Genomic DNA, 22,444 nt, shown 5'->3' with positions numbered 1-22,444 from the left:
AGACCGTGTTTGTAACTCGTTATTGAATTTTTATCGTTTCTTTTTTCATTTTTTTTTTTTATCAATTTTATCGAGTCGAATAAAGACTATCCTATAGCAATTCCGTTTCGTTTGGGAGAAACTTCTCGTTTTGAAAATATATTTTTCTAAAATACACTATTGTTATTAGTATAGTATTATTATTGTACAGGTAGATGTTGTTCTCGCTAAAATACGTTATTGTCATACAACTAAATGTTGTTCTCGTTAAAATACGTTATTGTTGTACAAGTAAATGTTGTTCTCGTTAAAATACGTTATTATTGTACAAGTAGATGTTGTTCTAGCTAAAATACATAATTGTTGTACAGGTAGATGTTGTTCTCGCGTAGAAACTCCCGGTTTTGTAACGCGATCGATGCGTTGTAGACAGTTTGCTCGTGTTTGACGCGGATATGTATCCAATATTCTGTTCTTCCTCGTAGACTACGTTGCGTAACGTTTTACAAGATCCACTCGGTAGTTTTGTCGGATGGAACGCACTCTGTGTTGCGTTCGACGTTCTTCCGTGTTTTTATTATACTCTTAAAAGTGTATGAAACTCGTCCAGGGCTCGCACGAAGTGAAGCAAAGTGGTGAAGCACGGTGATGGACGAAGAAGGGCGACACGGGGTTTACACAAAGATTTTCAAAGCCTTTGTGAGACCTTTTCTAAGTCTAGAGCAACGAAACGTTTCCATTCCATACATATTAACGATACGTGCATGTTTCATAGATACTATTAATACATCGTATGTACATATTTTAAGGGGTTTATTGGAAAAGTTAGCTCGTGGTCGTCTTCGTCTCCGCGATCGAAACATCGATACCGTTGGTCGCCATTTTACGTTACGTCTAATTTTCAATGATAAATCGTGCGGCAGTGATATACCAAAGTATATTAAATAGTTACTCAAACGAAGAATAATGGACGGTTCGTGACGTTTGATCGACGATTTCAATTTTATGAACGTTTTAAATCCAGCCCGCCGGACGACAATCGATTAACACGAATAAGAAGGATCGGTTCGGGCGCGTGTTTCTTTTCGAATACCGGTGAATACTAATTGATGACTTCGTCCCGTACACTCCGAGTGGAAATTTCGTAACGTGGCTGCGTATAATTAATTTGATCAGACGACCCCGTCGTAATTCCCGGCCATTCCGATCCTCCCGTTCCGCGCGACGAACGAAGCGTACTGGGGATGAAAAGATAGACGTCAGAGGGAAAAGAGTGTAGAAATAATTTTTAATAGCGTTCGTGCAATCTGTCGCTTTACCATCTCGAGGAATTACCGAGGAATTGTGTACACCCTCCTGGAACAACCGTTGAATGTGTCTGTACGCGTGCCAAGATTTCAAGATTATACAACCCCCTGTGGGAGACTAAGAACAGCAATCACTATAAACTACACGACGTTGTATAATCTTTGTCGCGAGATTGTTCGAGTCCACGGAAAATTCACAGTCAGACGCGATCGTTCTCGCGGTCGATTTCTAATCTTCTTCGTTTCCCTACAAAACGTCCCTTTTTATTCCTCAATTTTCCCCACAATTTCCTCGGACCACTTTTTTTTCTTTTTCGTGGATACTAATCGTAAACGAATATTCGCGAGTGAGCAGAAAGAGCTATCAAAGTGCCCCAGTTGAGTGGTTATTTTACAAATGACGATCTTCCAGATCGTTCTCACGACTGATTTCTAATCTACTTCGTTTCCCTTCAAAACGTCCCTGTTTTATTTCTCAATTTTTTCAAACCCTTTTTTTCGTGTATACTAATTATAAATGAATATTCACGAGTGGTTATTTTGCAAATGACGATCTTCTCGATCGTTCTCACGATTGATTTCTAATCTACTTCGTTTCCCTTCGAAACGTCCCTGTTTTATTTCTCAATTTTTTCAGACCCTTTTTCTCGTGTATACTAATCATAAATGAATATTCCATATGAGTGGTTATTTTGCAAATAACGATTTTCTCGATCGTTCTCACAATTGATTTCTAATCTTCTTTATTTCCCTTCAAAACGTTCCTTTTTATTCCTCAATTTTCCCAGACCCTTTTTTTCGTGTATACCAATATTAAACGAATATTTACTAGTGAGTAAAAAGAGCGATCAAAGTGCCCCAGTTGAGTGGTTATTTTGCAAATGGACGATTTTCTCGATCGTTCTCACGATCGATTTCTAATTTTCGTTTCCCTTCGAAACGTTCCTTTTTTATTTTATTTTCTCCTTTGGTTTTCTCGATCGTTCTCTAATTAAATATTTACGAGAATTGCGCGCACTATGTATCCTCGAGTCACTTATTCCGAATGATATCGGATATTTCGATCATCATCGATCGTGCTTTGAAATGGCAGAGTCTTGTGACGCCGCACGATAGGATACACGATACGTCAGTGGTATCCCATTGAACGAGGAACCCCTTTTCGTACACAAAACAACCGCGTTCGATTATGTATCCGTTGTTCTTCGTTTGGAAAATGCTACATCGTGTAAACCGCAGCCCGTCTCCAAAATTGATTTTCTTTGAATGATAGAATCTTTGGATATTGATATCCGGCTCGTAATTCGAAACTCGAATGTCAGCCATTGTAGATGAAGCCGTACAGGGATAAAATATGAACAATTTGTTTAAAAGAGTCGTCTTTGAACGCGTTTCTCTCGAATCTGCATTTTTTAAACTCGAAACTATATCTCGAGTTCTAATTGAGCGATTTACTTCAAATTTGGATTTAACAATTTGACGTTTTTGATATTTTTTCCAGCGCGTTAAAGGCGAAGAAGACCCGAGAAAATCGATATTCTAACTTCAAAAGACATCATTGTTTTAATTTTTAACATTTTTTTCCTGTGGTTTGTACTATAGCCACTTTTATACTAATCAAGATTCCATTTAGTTTTTTCGTTTAACGTAAACAGGACGACTAAAATCGCACCAGCCACTTAGACCAGTTTTTTGAAACGCGTTTCATTTAAAATTGTCCAACTCCTCTAATTTGTATTATTTGCATTTGTAAAAAATCGTGAATTCAGTGTAAGTGTGGATAAATACTCTTGCAAAATTTCTATACAGAAAAGTCTTGTGGTGTTTTCGAAAAAAATCAGGAAAGGGTCGATGTTTATCGGCTAGATTACCGAAATATCCTCCTAATAGCGTGTAACTCGTAACAGTTGTTCCAAAGTGTTTTCCTTTATTTTTAGATCTTTTGTTCCTTCGTTCGTTCGTTTCTACGAACGTGAAACGCATTGCAAAAACTGAGCCAGACGGAGGATCGCTCTCAACAATCCGCGGTAATTAAATAATTAATACCCCGAGTAATTACGAGGAATCGAGCAAAAGAGCCAAATCGATAGTTAAGTGTCGCCTGCCGACATTCAAATACCATACAGTATGATATGATATGTACACCATCGTCCTTAAGTATTTGAACACCTACCTTGTATTGGAAATATATAAAACATAGTCGAAGTAAGTTTTTCCAATGTAACTTCTGCTGTTATTTTTTGTCTCACATCCTTGCGTACATATAGTAATTAAATGGATAATATTTAATGTAAATTTCTATGAATAAGAAAGTAATAATTAAAATAGGGTGAATATTAACATTGGAGAAATTGCGTGATGAAACGGAGTTTAAATATTTGAAAAACAGTTGTAAACGTATGTAAAAATTGTTTGAAAGTTAAAAAACGTTACCAGAATATTTCCAATCGTTAATGCCCTTATTGTGCAATTTAAAAAATATATAGACGAACAAAGTATTTAAAAATTGTCGTCTATTAATCGATAAGATTTTTACCAATATTGACAAATCGATAATCGTTCTACCTGGAAATATTTACATACGATATAAATATTTATGTCGAATAATTATGAATGCAAATGTATATTTACCGTGTCGTACTCTTAATATATGATAATAGAACACCTTGTAGATTCGAAAGAACGAGTACCGCGACATTTGACGTTTTCGAACTGCGAAACTGCAATTGGACATGGGAACACATAATTTATAATTTGCACGAGAACGCGTGTAACCTGTGACTCGGCAAGATTAAAAAGTTTCAACGAATTTGCTAACTTGTAATCGCGTTTTCGAACGACCGTCTTAAAGTTGCCTTACATCGATCGCTTTACGTCGGATTTTACGCGGCGCGACAATTCGCACGTACGCGTGTTCAAACACAAAGCTTTTTTCACGATCGAAAGTTTAAGCTCGTCGAACGAACATTCGTAAACGATTCGTTTAAAAACGTTGCAAAGATTAAACATTTTTCGATTTAAAAGGAATTTTATTCCAAATTGTAACCGAATTTTATTTCAAATTCCAAGAAAGATTTTTTCCAAATTTGAAGGGAATTTTATTCCAAATTCCAAGAAAATTCTTTTCCAAATTTCAAGGGAATTTTATTTCAAATTTAAAGGGAATTTTATTTCAAATTTTAAGAAAATTCTTTTCCAAATTTCAAGGATATTTTATTTCAAATTCCAAGAAATTTTTTTCCAAATTTAAAGGAAATTTTATTCCTAATTTCAAGGGAATTTCATTTCAAATTCCAAGTAAATTTTTTTCCAAATTTCAAGGGAATTTTATTTCAAATTTTAAAGAAATTTCGGTCTAAATTTTAACGACGATTTTATTCAAAACTTCAATGGAATCTTATTCCAAGTTTTCAGGAAATTTTATTTCAATTTGAAAGAATTTCAATAAAATATTGTCCCGAGTGACGTGTTTACGCGTTCTTTGAAAACGAAATGCTAAAACTCTGATCAACGATTTGTTTCGTCTCATCAATTGATCGTCGAACGTTTATTATGGGAAGCGGCGAGAGATGGTGGCGGTCAGAAGGAAACGATCGTTGTTCCGACAACGATTCGATTTGTTGCGCAATCAACAGGCAGTTTGAATGGTATGTGGGACGTCTTTAGAAAAGTTCTTACCGCGGAGAAGGGTTTCTGGAACGCGTTGTCGTTGCTCGCGAACTCGATGCGCACAATGTTCGGTGTCCCGTGGCTCGGTGGAGCTATCTTATTCGAAAACACGAAACAGTAAGTCGGCTTGGCGACGAGTCGAGGGCGGTACAATGTTCGTTTTGTACGGAATTTTGCGTTGGCGCGAACCCAAGGGACTTTGCACGGTTTTGCGATCAAAGGTTTTAGGTCACGCGATGCAACAGGGGATTCGAGTGGTCCGAACAGCTTTTACGAGCATTTTCTTACGAGCCGAAAATTTTTTACACAATTTTCGTTCTATGATATCCAATATGGCGGCTTGACGAAGTAAGGTTAGGAAATGGACTCGTGGACAGCTCTTGCGTGCATTTTCTTACGAGTCGAAAATTTTTCACGCGATTTTCGCTCTATGATATCCAATATGGCGACTTGGAAAAGTAAGGTTAGGAAATTGACTCTTATGAGTATTTTCTTACGAGTTGATAATATTTTACGCGATTTTCGCTCTATGATATCCAATATGGCGGCTTGGCGAAGTAAAATTGAGAACTGGACTCGTAGACAGCTCTTACAAGCATTTTCTTACGAGCCAGAAATTTTTTACACAATTTTCGCGCTATGATATCCAATATAGCGACTTGACAAAGTAAGGTTAGGAAATGAACTCGTGGACAGCTCTTGCGAGCATTTTCTTACGAATGGAAAATTTTTCACGCGATTTTCGCTCTATGATATCCAATATGGCGACTTGGAAAAGTAAGGTTAGGAAATTGACTCTTATGAGTATTTTCTTACGAGTTGATAATATTTTACGCGATTTTCGCTCTATGATATCCAATATGGCGACTTGGAGAAGTAAGGTTAGGAACTGGACTCTTATGAGCATTTTCTTACGAGCCAGAAATTTTTTACGCAATTTTCGCTCTATGATATCCAATATGGCGGCTTGGCGAAGTAAAATTGGGAACTGGACTCGTGGACAGCTCGAGGGATCCGAAGAGGGAACCCTGATCGGTGAATTCGAATACTCTCGTCTCGGTCACCTGTTTCTATTCGCAGAACAGGTATTGACATTTTTATCATAAGCGTAGAATCTTTACGGGAAATTGTGGCAGAAAGTTGTGCATACGTGTTACATTATCACTTGTGGTCATTCTTTAAAAGGTTCTAAATTGAGCGCGCGGGCATACGTGTATAGCTACATAAAAGCACTCCGTTCAATGGCTTATCGCTCGATGAACATTTTATAGACAGACTTTTTCAATAATGTTCCGTTTCAGCCTTGAAAATTCTCCGCTCGCCTTTCGACCGTCACTGTTCGCGCTTTCTTAGGGCCGATGCAGGCCGATGCGATTTTTTTCCGCTACGATCGTGTGTCTTCTTACTCTTTCAAGAGTAAGAAGAAACAATACGATCCTATGTGGCGAAAAATCATGCTTCTGCATTGGACTTTATTTTTACGCTTCTACTTTGTTACTACAAACACGCATTGGAGAATTTAAACTTTTTTGGAAGGTGTAAGAAATTTTTGGAACCCCCTTAAAAGTAAACCAATCGTGGACAAAAAACGTGTATATATAAAATTATATATACACAATTGTATATAAAATCGTATTTCCTACAGAGTTTCAAAAATGATCCCCGATCGTAAAATAATACACTAAAATTTCTAAAAATTATAAACTTTAGCAAAATTTGTATCGTATACCCCACATTCAACGATTAACACACTCCAAGACTAATTACATGCCCAATTATTCGAATTGGGTCTCCATAAAAGAATTGTCTCATAAAGTAATATATTTTCAAGTTTCAAGCACGGAATTCCCGATTTGATAAGCGAGGGCCCTTGTGCAAAAGTATTCGCGAAGTTTGCACGAGTGTACGAAAATACAAAGCCGGTGGAAAATGCAGAACAATGTGAATTTTTACGAACAATTCCCCGAAAATGGAGTAACGGAGAGGGAGAAAGTTGAAAGGAGCAACGAGAGTTAGGATCGCGTTGGAATGCAACGAAGGAGGGAATCGCGAGGGCAAACTTCGAAGCTCGACCAAGTAATCATTCTAGTAATCGCGAGAGCCTCGGAGAAGGCGGTAAGGTAATCAAGGACTCGGTCACTCGACACTAGAAGAGACACAATTTAACAAACACCGAAGCAATTACGCTCGACACGGCTTACGCGGATGGCTTTGCAATTTACTGTGCAATTTGTAGTTTACTCGATTAGCTCGGTTGCCACCTTACCAGCGAGTATTTTCTTACAACGTAACGACCCGACAGCGTTTCGTCCTTTTTTTTTTTTAATTTTCAATATTCGGTCAACCATAGGCGCGTTACGAAATTTAACGTGTACGGGGTGCAGTGTTCGAGGGTAGTACTGTGAAGATAGGTCTCGTGAGAACGTGTATACGGTGATATAGGTATACATTCTTTTTTTTTTTTATTTTTATACGTAGAAATCTATTCGAGAGAAAACTTTACGTGGATCGATTGTACATTAACGACACCATGCTTTTAGTAACGAGTCGAATTTTCTTAGTTAATAATTAGAACTTGGTAATCTCTTGGCAAGCTTTCTGTTAATTTTTCGGTGTATAGAAAAATTTCATACTCGTCGAATACGGTCTATTGGAATTTTTAATTTTCAAATACATTTTGTCGGGTATTTTTAGAAACTGATCCGGGAACATTGATTTCTTTCTGATTTTTTTTCATAAGAACTAGAAGACTTTTCGGTGCGGAATTTGCGCACACGTATTTATCTATGTTTACACCAGATTCACGATTTTTTATAAATGAAAATAATAAACATTGCAGAAGTTTTCTAATTTTAGGCCAAGCGTGTTTTGAAGAAGTAATTCGAATGGCTGACATTATTCCTGTCATTCTTTTTGTAACTTTGTCAATTTTATAAACTCGAGGAAATCCTTTTGTATAATTATTTTCGAAGGCATATACTTTGAGAAGAATCTATAAAAAAGAAACAATTGATTTTTTGGAGCCAATTTCGAAGCCGTCTTCGTTGACACGAACCTGAGAAAATTTTAGTCAATGTTTACTCGAGAAGATTGTCTACACTTGAGTTATTTATTTATTTATATATATTTAGATCCTCATAATTTCCCCTTCATTAGTTACAAACATTCAAAGATATCACAGACGCTCTTGCAGGGCAAAATCTTACCAATAATGATCAACGAGAATCTAGCGATTTTCACCTTGGTATCCTCGTTATTTCGACAGCTTTCTATCCAATTTAGTCAGCTTCCGTTCGTTCTTGACGTAGACACGAAAATCCAACTACAAGCTGTGAATAAATTCCTCTTTGAAGCACGATTGAAACACGTTTATAAAATTCGTTACCTTACTCGTTCGTTTCACTTGGAAACGGTACAAAACAAGCCACAGTCGACCAGAATCCTCGTAAAACGCTACGAGTCGACTCTTCCGTAACTCTTACAATCGAAATGAAACACGGACGGCTCGATTTTTTCTTCTTTCAGTTTGCTACACCTGCGTCGTAATACATTTAATCTTCCTTTGATATCTTCGTCGAATCTACCGTGCACGATTCACGAGAAATCCTGACGGTACAAGAAGCTCGTTCTGCACTATCCTCTTCTTCGTTACTCGACCCAGTCAGCAAAGATGACTTCGACCAATAATACACCATGATGGAAAATATTGTGTTGTTCGAAAAGTGATTTCATTTTTTTTTTGTGACAATAAAACACGATTTTTTAGAGTGCATAAACATTCTATTAAATTATATATTCTCCCTTTTTTTGGTGAAAATGAAATCGATTTTATTAGAGTGCATAAATATTTTATTGAATTATATATTCTCAATTTCTTTTGGTAAAAATGAAATCGATTTATTTAGAATGCATAAATATTCTATTAAATTATATATTATCCCTTTTTTTTTTTGTGAAAATGAAACACGATTTAAACATTTTATTAAATTATAACATTCTCCATTTTGGAGAACGAAATGACTTCCCGAACAACCTAATGCATTCGTTTCTTCCTCAGGACTTCTCGTCAGCTGTGCACAGTACTTCTCACGAACCCACCTTTTCGAGAACTCGTACGTTCCAGTATTCGGACAGTTCTTTAGCGAAATTTCTCCAAGATCCTCGCGATTCAACCATAATCGAAAGAACGGCCACACCTGTTCGTTGTTCTTCGTAGAAACGAGCGTACACCTTCCTCGGGACACCACGCGGGACTCGCGAACTTCTGTACGTACGTCACATCGTAACGAAACCCGGTGCGCGAGTTTCCTTTCACCGTGCAACTGATGTTCGAGGCGTTCTTGTAGAGCGTCAGTGGTGGTCCAGTTTCACCGGGCGGCGGATAGATGAGAACTTTCCTCAGATTGGTTCGTCCATCGGTACCTTTCGGTTTCGCCACCCTCGAGCTCTTCGAATCGATCGGTATTCTTTTCGAGGGTGGACTCGACATTTTCAAATTCTCGACCTCGTTTCTCGTTTCGAACGGATCGCAGCAACAGGAACGCAGCTGAGATCTTCGACGATTCTCAGCAACGTTCTGACGAGATAACTCGGCAGTGTTCGAGGAATCGACGCCCAAAGAACGCGACAATGCGTTGTCTCGACCGATCGTGCGACTCGTTCTCGATTTCTCGAGTTCCTCGTCGAAAATTCGGCCCGCGCGCGAGCAGCAACAGGTTGCGTTCGATTCGTTCCTAGGCGCTGAATCGTGTTTCGCGATTGGACCTTCGATGCGAGAATCGATTCGAGGTAACGGCGACGAGTACTCCGTGCACGTCCCCGTCTCGTTACGGTTCGTTTGAAAACATCTCTTTGATAATCTCGCGCTCGAATCGCGGATAAATCGTCGATCAGCGTCTCGTCCTAGGTCATTTGTTTGATTTCGTTCGAAAGCATGGAGCGTTCCGCGCGAAGGATTCACCGTGTGAGTCACGTGACCGCCAACGGAGTCAGGATCGGTCACGAGGGCGTCAGGTGACCCCTCGTGACGCCGCGAACGTTGCTCCTGACGACTAGTATCGACGTTCTCGCGACAAAGATGGTACTCGGAGCGTTTCGCCACCACCGTCTCGTTTACCGTCTGTGACGTCGTTCCGCGAGAAGAACCGTACCGTTTTCCGCCTCGAGTGTTTATCAGTTTGCACAGTTCCTTTCCCCTCGTCCGGTGCCACGCAGCCGTCTTGTTTTCGCGAGTTCGCTCGCCCGTCGAAGTGTTTACCCCGTCGTTACCGGGCGCGGAGCTTCGATTTTTCAGCCTCGAGCAACCGCAATACGCTTCGTACGATTTTATTTCGCCAGGAGAGCGTTGTTCGATCTGCCTGCGATTGGAATTTTCGAAAGATGCCACCTTCAGTGGCGTCGAAGTGGCGCGAATTTGATTTCTTCCCTGATTTCTCCTCGATCGATTTTGATCTTCTCCCTCCTTTTCGATCCTCGTCAATTCCTCGCAGCATAAAATCTCCGTACTGTTCAGATCATCCGCGATTGGGACGAAACCAAAGAATCGCTCTGGTTTTTCCGTTATCGCGACACTCGGTCTCCTCGAACCGCGACTCGATTTAAAGACCCGTGGATCGCGCACGTTCGTCGAATCGCATTTGCATTTCGAGTATACGACCGGTGGACGAACGAGATCGTTCTTCTCAGGTGTGAAAAGCAGCGTGGAGGAACCTTTACGATTCGTTCTTCGTCCACGAGTCCCGCTATCCTCGTTTCTTAAACGCTCGACCTTTCCAACCGAGAAACTTTCGCTGATTCGGAAGTTCCTCGAGCATCGTTTCGTCGCGATCCTCGCCGATGATTGTCGAGGGACCTCGCAGGACGATCGAGGATCGTTGCAATTACAGTTCTCGACGTTCGAAAGATCGATCGATCCTCGCGAGGCATCGTGAGATCGTTTCGGTGAATGTTTACCGGTGAAACGTGCGCGCTTCGAAGAATCGTCGACTTCGACACCATCCACGACGTGACTTTTGGTAAATTGAGTATTTTTGACTTCGCGAACCTTTTTTCTTCGTGACGACGACGACGATTTGACGAGTTTTTCCTGGTCGACGAATCGTTCTGAATTGGAGCTGCTTTTGTAATCTTCGTCGGTGGTGTTCTCTCGTCGAAAGGCTCGCTCGAGGTTCTTGAAATAATTCAACAGGTCTTTCCGTCTCAAGATTTCCACACATTTCGTTCCCCGACCCTCGCGTCTATCCGCACAGGGTACTCTCTTCGCGCACTCCGTCTCGTTCATTCCACGTTAGAAGCAACTCCATTGGTTCTATATAGGTCCACGAGTGTGTTATTCGGCTACTGGTATACGTCACGTTCCCCCGGTGTCCTGACAGAACGTCACCATGAAAACTTTAACGAATCGTTCGCGATAAAGGAACGTGTAACGAAAGATAACAGCGGCACTCTATTCAGAGGTGTAATAAATTGTTCAATAAGTTTCGTCGTTCGATAAGTAGTACTGTTCAGTGTAGTACTGTTCGATGTGGTCTATCGAACCATAAAATTTATTGAGCGACCTAGTAAGTACTGTTCAATAAGTTTTGTCGAAGGATAAAATTTATTGAGCAACCTGGTAAGTACTGTTCAATAAGTTTTGTCGAAGGATAAAATTTATTGAGCAATCTGGTAAGTACTGTTCAATAAGTTTTATCGAACGTCGAAACTTATCAAACAGTACTGTTCAATGTAGTACTGTTCAATAAGATTTATCGAACGACGAAACTTATCCAGCAACCTAGTACTATACTGTTCAAGAAGTTTTGTCGTTCGATAGCAACCTAGTATCTCTTTGTTTCCTTCTAAACGAGTTTAACTCTTTAGTGAACAAAAATACAAAAACAAATTATACCGAACTGCTATAGGAGGTCAATACTCAAGTGACTAGTACTATACTGTTCAAGAAGTTTTGTCGTTCGATAGCAACCTAGTATCTCTTTGTTTCATTCTAAATGAGTTTAACTTTTTGGTGAACAAAAATACAAAAATAAATTATAACGAACCGCTATAGGAGATCAATAGTGGAGTGACACTATTTCTAAGAGTAACAGAAGAAGCGAAAAAGTTTAGAGGACAGCTAAATCTGTTAACATTAATAAAAGTTCTGGTGAGGTTGTTGAACTGACCGTAAAGAGTTCTATGGAGTTCAGGACGTACGAGTGATGCAACTACGATTTTTCGATGAACATCAAACCGAATTTCACGACCGTTCTCCGAACAGAGGTAACGTGTTTTCGTCTGCCGCGTGGCATTTCAACGGCACGCCATACTTCGTCGAATAAACAAATCCTGCACGGTTAGGTTGCAACGGGACAACGGTGACTGCGATCGATTCGATCCTCGCGATATATGTGAATTTGGTCGGATTTCTCGCGATCGGTAGTCGGTTATTTCTTTTCGTCGAAGGTTCTAACTTTTGAATAAATAAATAAATAAATCTGCGACGATCGACTGTAATTTCGAAGGGAGAGATTATAGCGCAAAACCGATCGTTTCTTCTCATCTTTGAGCAACATTTGTGACTTATACATATATATACAATTTAATTTTAAAACATTATTTTCCTATATAAAAATTTATATAGACAATTTTACAAATTGTATATATAAATACACACAAGGTAAATCGTGAGCAAATACAAACGATTTGGACCGATAATTCAAGAAAATTGTTTTCCAAAATTGGTGCACAAACTCGACGCGAATCGTTTCTCTAGATTATTTATTACGTAATTACGCGTTTGTTTCTTCTCGTCGTCGAGCAACGATTGTGACCTCCATATACAATTTAATTTCGAAACATCATTTTTCCGAATAAAAACAGATAATTTTACAAATCGTATACATAAATACACACAAGGTAAATCGTGAGAAAATACAAACGATTTGGACCGATAATTCAAGAAAATTGTTTTCCAAAATTGGTGCACAAACTCGACGCGAACCAACCCCGTAGGTTATACGCTACGTAATTATGCACTTTCGTGATGCAATGTGCCCGATGGTCCACCGGGAGAAAGCTTCATCGACGACACCATCGAGAGGCTCAACGTTCTCAATGAGGAACTTTCAAAGATTCATCGAGACACGCCCGCTCGAAATCGCAACGATCATTCTCGTCTGCGGTTTGTTTTATTACATCCGACGGTACGTTTCTAGATAAATAAATCTCCAATATTGACCACCGGTCTTGGAAATAAGGTAAATATCAACGGTTGCATCGATATTTTACGATAACAACCAATCGAACAATTATTGTATCATCCCGTGTCGGTGAGTCCTCTGACAACAAACGATATTTGATTCACGAGATTTGTTTCCTCTTGTTTCAGTTCTTCGCGAATTTCGAATCGATTCACGTGACGGACGCCATTTTCCGAAACCGGCGCGGTACGCGACGCTCGTTACGTACGAAAGCTCCGCTTCTCGATGAAAATACACCGAGCAAATTGGAGAAATTAACGCGAAACAAAATACACGCAATCACGCGATCCCAACACCGGAAAAAACACACGGATGTACACGGCTGGTATCAACTCCACGAAAAAGAAACGATTTTTTGTCCACCGAGTGAAATGTATTTTGCGCCGAAAGCGAGGGAAATTCAAATTGCCCGCGAGAGCGTGACCGTTCCTGGCTGAATAATTACTCGCTTGTCAGGACGCGTAACGATAATTGATCGCGAGTCGTGAAGCAAATAAACGTTACAGAAATCCTAACAAGTAATTGTTGTAAAATCGTACCGGTGCCATCGTATTGTTACAAGTTTCTTTTATTTCGTGGGATGAGATTGTTTCAACGTACGTTCGACGTTCTATAGGTTTGTTCGAAAAATTCGTTTGGAATTCTTTATACGAAACGCTGATATTTTATTCAACGTGCAACTTTATCGAATCGAAACGTTTCGTTCTACCATCTTTACCCTATGATCTTCTTTCTGTTACCTCAAAGACCATCTATCGAGTAGTTGCAGGATAATTCTGCTCCGAAAAGAAGCTTCCTCGCGAAGAATGGTATCCAGGTGACTTTTGAGCTCCTCCAGGGAATTTTTTGTCACGAAGTAAATTTTTTATCGAAAGAGGCAGATGGTTATCGAATGGGGCAAAGTTTGAGGAATAAATAATAAGATAAAGCGATCGAGGGACAACGTCCCGGTAAAAGTTCAACAATTTCTTTGCGTTGGCTTCTAACTTCCGGTAATGCTTTCGAATTGTCTGGTAGGTGACGCGCAGCCATCTTTGAATACAGAAATCGTCTCGTTCGATATCTGTGAAGCTGATGCGAATACTCTCGGAGGGATTAGCAAAGAGGGACGATAATTTTAACGAAATAACTCGGGGTAAGTTTAATAACTCCGGGTAAAGAAATAAATGCTTCTTCAAAGAATCGTGAGCAACGAACGTAAACTAAACTAAGAAACATTGAATAAGTGGAAACGAATTTTCCGAAACTGATCGAAAAACATCGACTTCTCCCTGATTTTTTTTCAAAGAATCTATAAGATTTTTCGATTTTGCATTAGATTCACGATTTTTTATAAACGAAGATACTGAAAATTCCAGGAGTTGTCCAATCTTAGGTGTATTTCTAAAAACTGGTGTCGAAATGTAGAGATTCATCCAGTGGGACATAAAATAAGGAAAACATAAACTCTAAAATTACCAAAGGGACTTTGTAAACTGTTTCAAACCACTCTTTAAACTTACTTGATTATTAACAGTGTCTTTGTCTACAATATTAATGGACAATTACCGAAATAAACAAGTAACTTTCAAAGATACGAACGCAGACTGATACAAATAAGATTCAATGTCGGTAGTTCTAGCGTTAAATAAATAGAAACGAATTTTCCGAAACTTGGAAGGAATTTTCAGACTAACCTGATACATCTATCGAACGATGTTGGAGAACTGGGTCGGTTGTTTGATTTCGATTATTCGATTCTCAACGATGAAACAGTTCAACGAGTAACGAAAAACTCGTAAGAAATACCGCGCTCGGAAACACTCTCGAGGTGTTCTACGATCGTACGTTGTTCCACGTGTTAAACTTTTGCTCGTTTACGAGAACGTTCCCGTACCTCGCTTAAAGATCGAGCTCGCGAGCGTCGATCTCCGCCAAAGGGAGCCACCAATGAAACAAAATCGAGACAGGAACGCGACTCTGTCCGTTTACTGTTTCGCAGTAGGTCAATTATCGTCACCACGAAAGGTCATTGGAAAATTCGATTCGTAGTGAGAATTTTCCGAGATCCAATTAGCGTGGTCGTATTAAATCAAATTAATAATATACATATTCATTACGTATTATCGCGAGGTTGGTTGTCGCGCGATACGCGTCACGGTTCCCGGAGCGTGTATCGTTGCGTTAAGAGATCGTGGAATATTTCTCGGAGACGATTATTACCTTTCGAATAATCGAAGATACGCGACACGAGTCGTTCCGCTTCGTTTGACCGAGACGACCGTTTTCTTTCTACCATCGAGAAGATTCCTCCGGTGGATCGATCGCGTGTACTCGCACACTGTGGAATGGTAAAGTTTGCTAACTCTTCGTTCGACCGCGAAGGTGTCCGGTTGCTAACGTTACAAATAAAGTCGCGTAAAGCTAAAGTTAAAGGTAAACGTAAAGGTAAACGTAAAGGTAAACGTAAAGGTACACGTAAAGGTACACGTAAAGGTAAACGTAAAGGTAAAGGTCAACCACGGTTGTCTGGAGGCTTGGTTAGCTACATCAGGAGCAGCCAGCTTTGCTTCGAAGGAGCAACGTAAAAGATTGATTACGAAAAGGAAAGCAACGATTCGGAACTATTTCGGACTGCTTTTTGCGTGCACTCCCTCGTTCTTCTATCCGACCGACCCCGATGCACAACCGTAAAACGCATCGCTGCTCACCGTACAATGAACGGTGGCTATTTCTGTTCCATCGTCGTTCCGAAAACATCTCGACGCGTAACGAGTTGTTCGAAATATTGTTTCCGAATATAGCGTACAAATACCGAGAACGTTTTTACCCCGTCGGTGAATTTACATCGAATCCTTCTGTTTCGGACGCCTACGGGTTATTCGCGGATCGTCTGCATTGATCCTTTAGAGAGAAAAAAAAAGAAAAGAATGTCGATGAAATTATCTATCGATCCAACTTGACTTTTTCTCGCGTTCTACCGGTAATTCTACTCGAGATTCATCGATAGGTGTCTCCGATCCTATCCAGTGGCGATCGCGACTGAAAATACAAAATGGACGTTATTGTTCCCGTGCAACGCGCGATACGGTGTATAATTAATGCACGACGCGGTGTATCGCCTTCGACTCGTGGAGAAAAAAGTTTGCTGGTTGCGAATCATCGATTTTAAGGGAAAATATGGAGTACGGAGCAGGCTCGTTTCCAACGATTACACGAGTGACCGATCCGTGAAGAAAAGCTGGCTCACCGCAGAATCTATACGACACCACCTGGGGGCAACCCTGCTGCTCCCTTGTCTTCCCGCCGCCCGAATACCCGTCAATCTATCCTTTTTCTCTCCTCCTATCGGTCTCTTTATCGAGTGCTCGAGGTTAGGAGGGAATCCTCGCTCCGCTTACTCGACGTCAGCCAACGAGATGACCTCGAAGGCTAGCGTACGCCTGCCTGTTCGTTAACACGAACCTTTTACCAATCAGTTTCGAGCTTCCACATTGTGGCTACACGCGGGACAACCAAGCCGCGACGGAAGTCGCTGAAACGGCAACGACGTCGCTCAACCCTTTCCACTCGACAGGCGACCGAGAGTCGCCGTTCGATTTACCGCGACAATTCAACGTTGCGTTTGTTTCCTCCGAGACCGTGAACTCCAGGAGTATACTTGTCCGCGAAAGGGTATTGTAAAGCGTGGTTGAATGTACAGATGAATGTGTAACGTAAATGTCAATGGGTGGTTGAATGAACTAGTAAGGGTTTGAAATGTTTAATAATTACGAGAATGAAGAAGTTATCGTTTCATCGGAGATAGGAAGATATAACGAGGTTTGAGATTCAAATATTACTTTTTGGGCAATGTAAGAGTACGCAAAATATTGTTGAGAGAAATAAGATATTTTTATATTTAATAATAACGAGAATGAAAAAGTTATCGTTATATCGGAGGTAGGAAGATTCATCGAAGCTCGAGATTCAAATATTACTTTTTGTGAAATGTAAGGTTAGGTAAAATATTGGTAAGAGAAAGAAGACATTTTTATCCTTGCTTCGATAAATTGAAATGAGTTACCGATCAACCGTGACGAAGAAAGTTTCGAGTGTAAGGGGTTCACACGTTGAATGCCACGGTGCACACTAAACGTTTTTTTTAAAGCACTTGCAAGGAATCTTGATACTTGTGAACTTTTTAATGACGTCATTGTCGCTAGCAATGTTGGAAAATAACAAGTACATTGACAAGTCATTGAATACTTCTACTTAAAATAACAAGTACACCGATAAATCATTAGATACTGTACTTGAAATAACAGGTACATTAATAGACCTTTGAATACTTTTACTTAAAATAACAAGTACACCGACAAATCATTAAATACTCTACTTGAAGTAAGAGGTACAGTAATAGACTTTTGAATACTTTTACTTAAAATAACAAGTACACCGACAAACTATTCAATATTTTAACTTAGTATAACAAGTACACTGACAAGCCATTGAATACTTCTACTTAAAATAACAGGTACCCCAATAATCCATTGAATACTCTTACTTAAAATAGTAAGTACACTGACAAACCATTGAATACTTCTACTTTAAATAACAAGTACATTGACAAGCCATTGAATATTTATACTAAGTATAACAAGTACACCGACAAGCCATCGAATACTTCTAGTTAAAATAGCAAATACACTGACAAGTCATTATATACTTCTACTTAACATGACAAGTACACTAATAAACCATTGAACACTTCTACTTAAAGTAACAAACGAACCATTAACGCTTCTACTTTTTATACTAGAATTTGAACGAACGTCGAGTTTGCATAGGGAAAACTGACATGGCCGTCAACGTATTAATATTATAGAAAGATATCGAACGTCGATATTCGGGAGTTTCAACGACAGCGGTTCGAGAAGAGAAGTGACACGGGCAGCTCTTCCTCTTCGTAAACCTTTTTCTCCCGGAACAACTTTGAAACGCGGATAAAACATTCGTTCGGGCCAAACGGAACGAAAATGAATTTAAAGCTCTGAGTAACACCACCGAAAGAGACCGCAAGAACAGCGACGTGCTTCGAACCATAATGCCGGTAGAGCCGGTTTAATTAAGTCGTACGGTCGACAAGGTTTACCACATCGTTTAAACTTACAAAGTGATGTCAAAGACGATCCGTTGAAAACAATGGTCCATTTGCTTATACGCGTTGTACTTCGCCATTTATCGATAGTTTTATCGTGTATCGAACATTTCCATTCGGACTCGTTGGTTAACCCGAACGAAAAAAAAAAAGAGAAAACAGTATTTCGGTCCTTTGAAAACGAATCCTCTATCTATAAAGGAATTAATCAATTGGAATTTTTTCGCGAACCTAGAAAGTTCAACGAATGAAACGATTTTGCAAAAATTTCAATATTCACGTTATTGTGTACCCTTTGTGTAATAAAGTTTATAAAATACGATGAATGGTAACGTACGGGAGTATTATTTGTTGTTTACGCGAAACAACGGTCCGTAGTTACCGCATTGAAAGGGTAAACTGATTTGCCTCGAATTAGAAACCTTTAATAAGCCAACGAACAAACATCGAGGGGAATATTGGAGCTTCGATTCGATAAAATGTCCATCAAAGATTTTCAGATTCGATTTGGCAACGAGTAAATTGTCTCCTGACTGGACGACACGCGGAATTGCCTTTCGTGCCAAATATCGATAGAGTACACGCGTTTCGACGAATCGTTCGCGCGCGCCATCGGTCTTGGCCGCAGTACGAAATGTCAGATTTTTTTCTCGACAGTTCGGCTAGATCTTTCCGACCAACGAACTCGAATATCGGTGACGCGTGTCGCATAAATAATCGACAGCCGAGATTTTTACATCCATACGATGTCCACCGGCTCGCTGATTCCCATAACCGAAATAAAACATCGATAGATACGTCGCGTTGAAATTTAATTATAGCGAGCCGGTAGACACTGAAAGGGGAAATGATCGATAAGCAAAGAGGGAAACGTGAGAATATTTGATCACGGGATGATGATAAACGAAAGTCAACGAAGAATTGAAAACAACGTATGCGTGTGTGTGTGTGTTCTTTTTTTTCTTTTTCTGTTACAGAATGATCGTTCGTTCGATCCTTTTGTCCGTAGTGGCGATCACGTTCACGTTGGCCGATGAGAACTCGTTGGACAATGTTCTATCCGACAAACGAGGACCTATGGGCTTCCAAGGAATGCGCGGGAAGAAAGACTTTGACTCCTCGGAACACGGCCAATTATCCAAGCGAGCACCCATGGGTTTCCAGGTAAGGTATACGATAATGAGAACCTATGTCAATTTTACTTTGTACCTTTTCGATGATTTTCTGTCTCATTTTGTTCGCGATCGCGAATGTTCACCAACGTTGCACAATCGTAGGGTATGCGAGGAAAGAAAGATTCGATAACGGTCGAGACCGGAAACGAACTTCTTGCGGAGGACACCAACAAACGGGCACCAATGGGATTTCAAGGCATGAGGGGTAAAAAGGACAAACTGATCCCCGATTTTGAGGATACCTATCTACCCGACGACGAGTACGAGAAAAGAGCACCGATGGGCTTCCAGAGCACGAGAGGGAAAAAGACTTCGTTGTCGGACGAATATTATAAACGCGCCCCCATGGGATTCCAAGGGATGAGGGGCAAAAAGTCTTTCGAAGAGGTAAACAGTCTCTGATCGACGTCGTTCGATACGAGAATGAAAGAGAGTGCATTGTTTACGATCGTTGGAGAATTTTAAGTAACAAAGCAAACGATCGGGTAAACCATTCTACGAATTCCCAGATCCGCCATTTTGAAGCACAGAAAGTGTCGTTTGCTTTGATTTTATCCGATGTGTTACTAACGATGGGTAAAATATATTTATCTAGATAAATAGTGTCTCGATGGTCGATTTACTTTTTGAATAAAACTCAAATGGATTAAGTAATCTTGATATTTTGTTTTTTTTTAAATTTTTGTATTGCCGGAACACGATCACGAAGTTCGATTTTTTGCGATAGGTCTGAATAATTTGCAAGCGTTCTTTCACCGTGTACTTTTCCACGATTGATTTCCCATCTGTCTGGATGACATGTATCGAGTTTCGGGCTAGTCGGTTTGACGTTTTAAAAATAGCGCGAAATTCGAATCGACCGGTGATGATTGGGACACTCTGTACACGTGTTTTATGTGACGAATAAAAGACGAATTGTTTGTCCGTTACTTGTTAAACGAAAATTAAACTTTGAACTGAAAATTGAAATATTTTATAACAAGTAGACATTCTTCGATCGAATAAACGTCGCGAGTAAATCGCTGTATGTTAGTTTTATCCATTAGTTGTCGAATAAATACTAGACTTTGAATTGTGTACTAATTCAATTTCAAATTGTGTATTTGAAATTGAAATAGTTCGTATTTAACGAATAGATATGTTTCGATCTAATAAACGTCACGAATAAATTGTTCTACGTTGGTTTTATTCGTTATTCACGATTCGAATGAAATTTTGCCCATATTTGGTATTCATTGATGCATCACACTTCCTTTAAAGTACTTTAAAGGAACGAATTTTAATATTTGTAAACTATTAAATAAACTCTCGAATAATTTTAATTTTTACCTTATGTTTCGAACAAATGTCGAGGATATCCTCGAATATGGGATACTGTCGTGTCAGATCTACGCGTTGAAATTTAAAAATACGATTTCGATTTTTCGAATCAAACTGACGAAATCGATGCAATTCGTTTCGACAACTGTGTAACAAACATAATTATTATTCCTCGTTCATTGATTGATCTCGGTGAATTTCACAGCAGCACTCTCGGCACGTTTTTTCTGTAATACGTTCCAATGAATAAATTTTACGCTCTTTTTTTTTAACTCTAACAATATCGTGCAAACAGATTTTGGACGAAATCGATAGGAGAGCCATCATGTCGGGTTACCAAGATCCAAAGAGCAAGGAAATATACTCGCTCGACTATCCGGACGATTATGGCAAGGAGATGTTAGCAATGGGGTATCAAGATACTCGCGACAAGAAGGACGAGATCCTAGGAGAATGGAAAAAGAGAGCACCAATGGGGTTCCAAGGAATGAGAGGCAAGAAAACAATTCTCAACGCGATAGAAGAATTGGAGAAACGTGCCATCATGGGTTTTCACGTGAGTAAACGTTCATTGCTCGATCTTCGTTTTCATAATGAACGTATTATTCGTATAACAAACGATAATCGTTCTTATCGATTAAGTGAAAATGTTCTAAGCTTCGTGAACTCAAACGAAACGAACATTTGAATCGATGCTCTGTTGGTGTTGGTTCTGCGACCAACGACGACAGGTATGTCTGCACACGATGTGTTTCCGCCATCTTGGAAAATGATACTTCGTGAAAGAATAAATCGAAAGTGTGGAATGAAATTTCTTCGTACGAGGTTTCGTCTCGAGAAAAGTTGGAATTTATTATCGTAGAATCTGTTCGAAATTTCAACCACGATGAAATTATAACTATATTGATTCTATTGTTTTTTAACTAAATTATTACATACACCTTGCAGCGTGTCGCTTATATTTTTTAATTCTTCAAAGGTCAAAACAGTGTTTATTTTCAATTCTTCGATACTTTTGTCGTTTTTGGAACACGTCCATAAAAAGATATCGAGGTGTGTTGAGTCTGGAATTAACAGCATCGACAGGAAAGAGATAATAACATTGTCCACGTTTGTAAATACAAAAGAGAGCAGAAGAATAAGTACTACAAGTAGAAACTTATAGTCGAGTACACGTGTACTTGGTATAACCTCATTTTCTCTGAAACGAGAAGTGAATAAAATTTATTTTTTCACGAGGAATCATCCACTATTCGTTTACACCGCGATTGTAGAAACATTTTGTGCGATACGTACATATTGTGTATTTGTATCCGCGTTCGAAGCGTAATTATAACGTCGAGATCAAGTTCCCTCGTTAAAAGAAAAATCTATAAAAATATTGCAGGGGATGCGTGGTAAAAAGGACATGTTCGACAATTACGTAGATTATTCGATCAATCCGTCCGATTACGACAAAAGGGGTACGGATTTTCAAGATACGGAGGGCAACGAATCCTTTAAAAGGGCTCGAATGGGTTTTCACGGGATGAGAGGTAAAAGGGACGTGACACGGATTTACGGGCCTAGTTCAAATATCGCGAGAACGACAATGAGCTATCAAGGTAAGTCGCGGAATGTAATTGTAAAATTAAT

At 39.6% G+C, this 22,444-nt stretch overlaps 1 protein-coding gene across 1 annotated transcript in view; it reads left to right on the top strand.

Moving 5' to 3' along the window:
• The window catches only part of Tk (tachykinin), a 39,382-nt gene that overhangs the window by 14,238 nt on the left and 2,700 nt on the right, over positions 1-22,444 (top strand). Inside the window, exons 2-5 of the mRNA XM_076317346.1 lie at positions 19,292-19,478; positions 19,592-19,876; positions 21,105-21,365; positions 22,197-22,413. Coding sequence (XP_076173461.1) covers positions 19,293-19,478; positions 19,592-19,876; positions 21,105-21,365; positions 22,197-22,413 — 949 coding nt within the window. The 5' untranslated portion in view covers position 19,292. The remainder of the gene's footprint in view (positions 1-19,291; positions 19,479-19,591; positions 19,877-21,104; positions 21,366-22,196; positions 22,414-22,444) is intronic.

This window comes from Ptiloglossa arizonensis, chromosome 1 (genome assembly GCF_051014685.1).
Source record: "Ptiloglossa arizonensis isolate GNS036 chromosome 1, iyPtiAriz1_principal, whole genome shotgun sequence".
Taxonomy (NCBI): Eukaryota; Metazoa; Arthropoda; class Insecta; order Hymenoptera; family Colletidae; genus Ptiloglossa; species Ptiloglossa arizonensis.
Note: the sequence above shows the minus strand (reverse complement) of the source record. Positions and strands in the feature narration are given on the sequence as shown.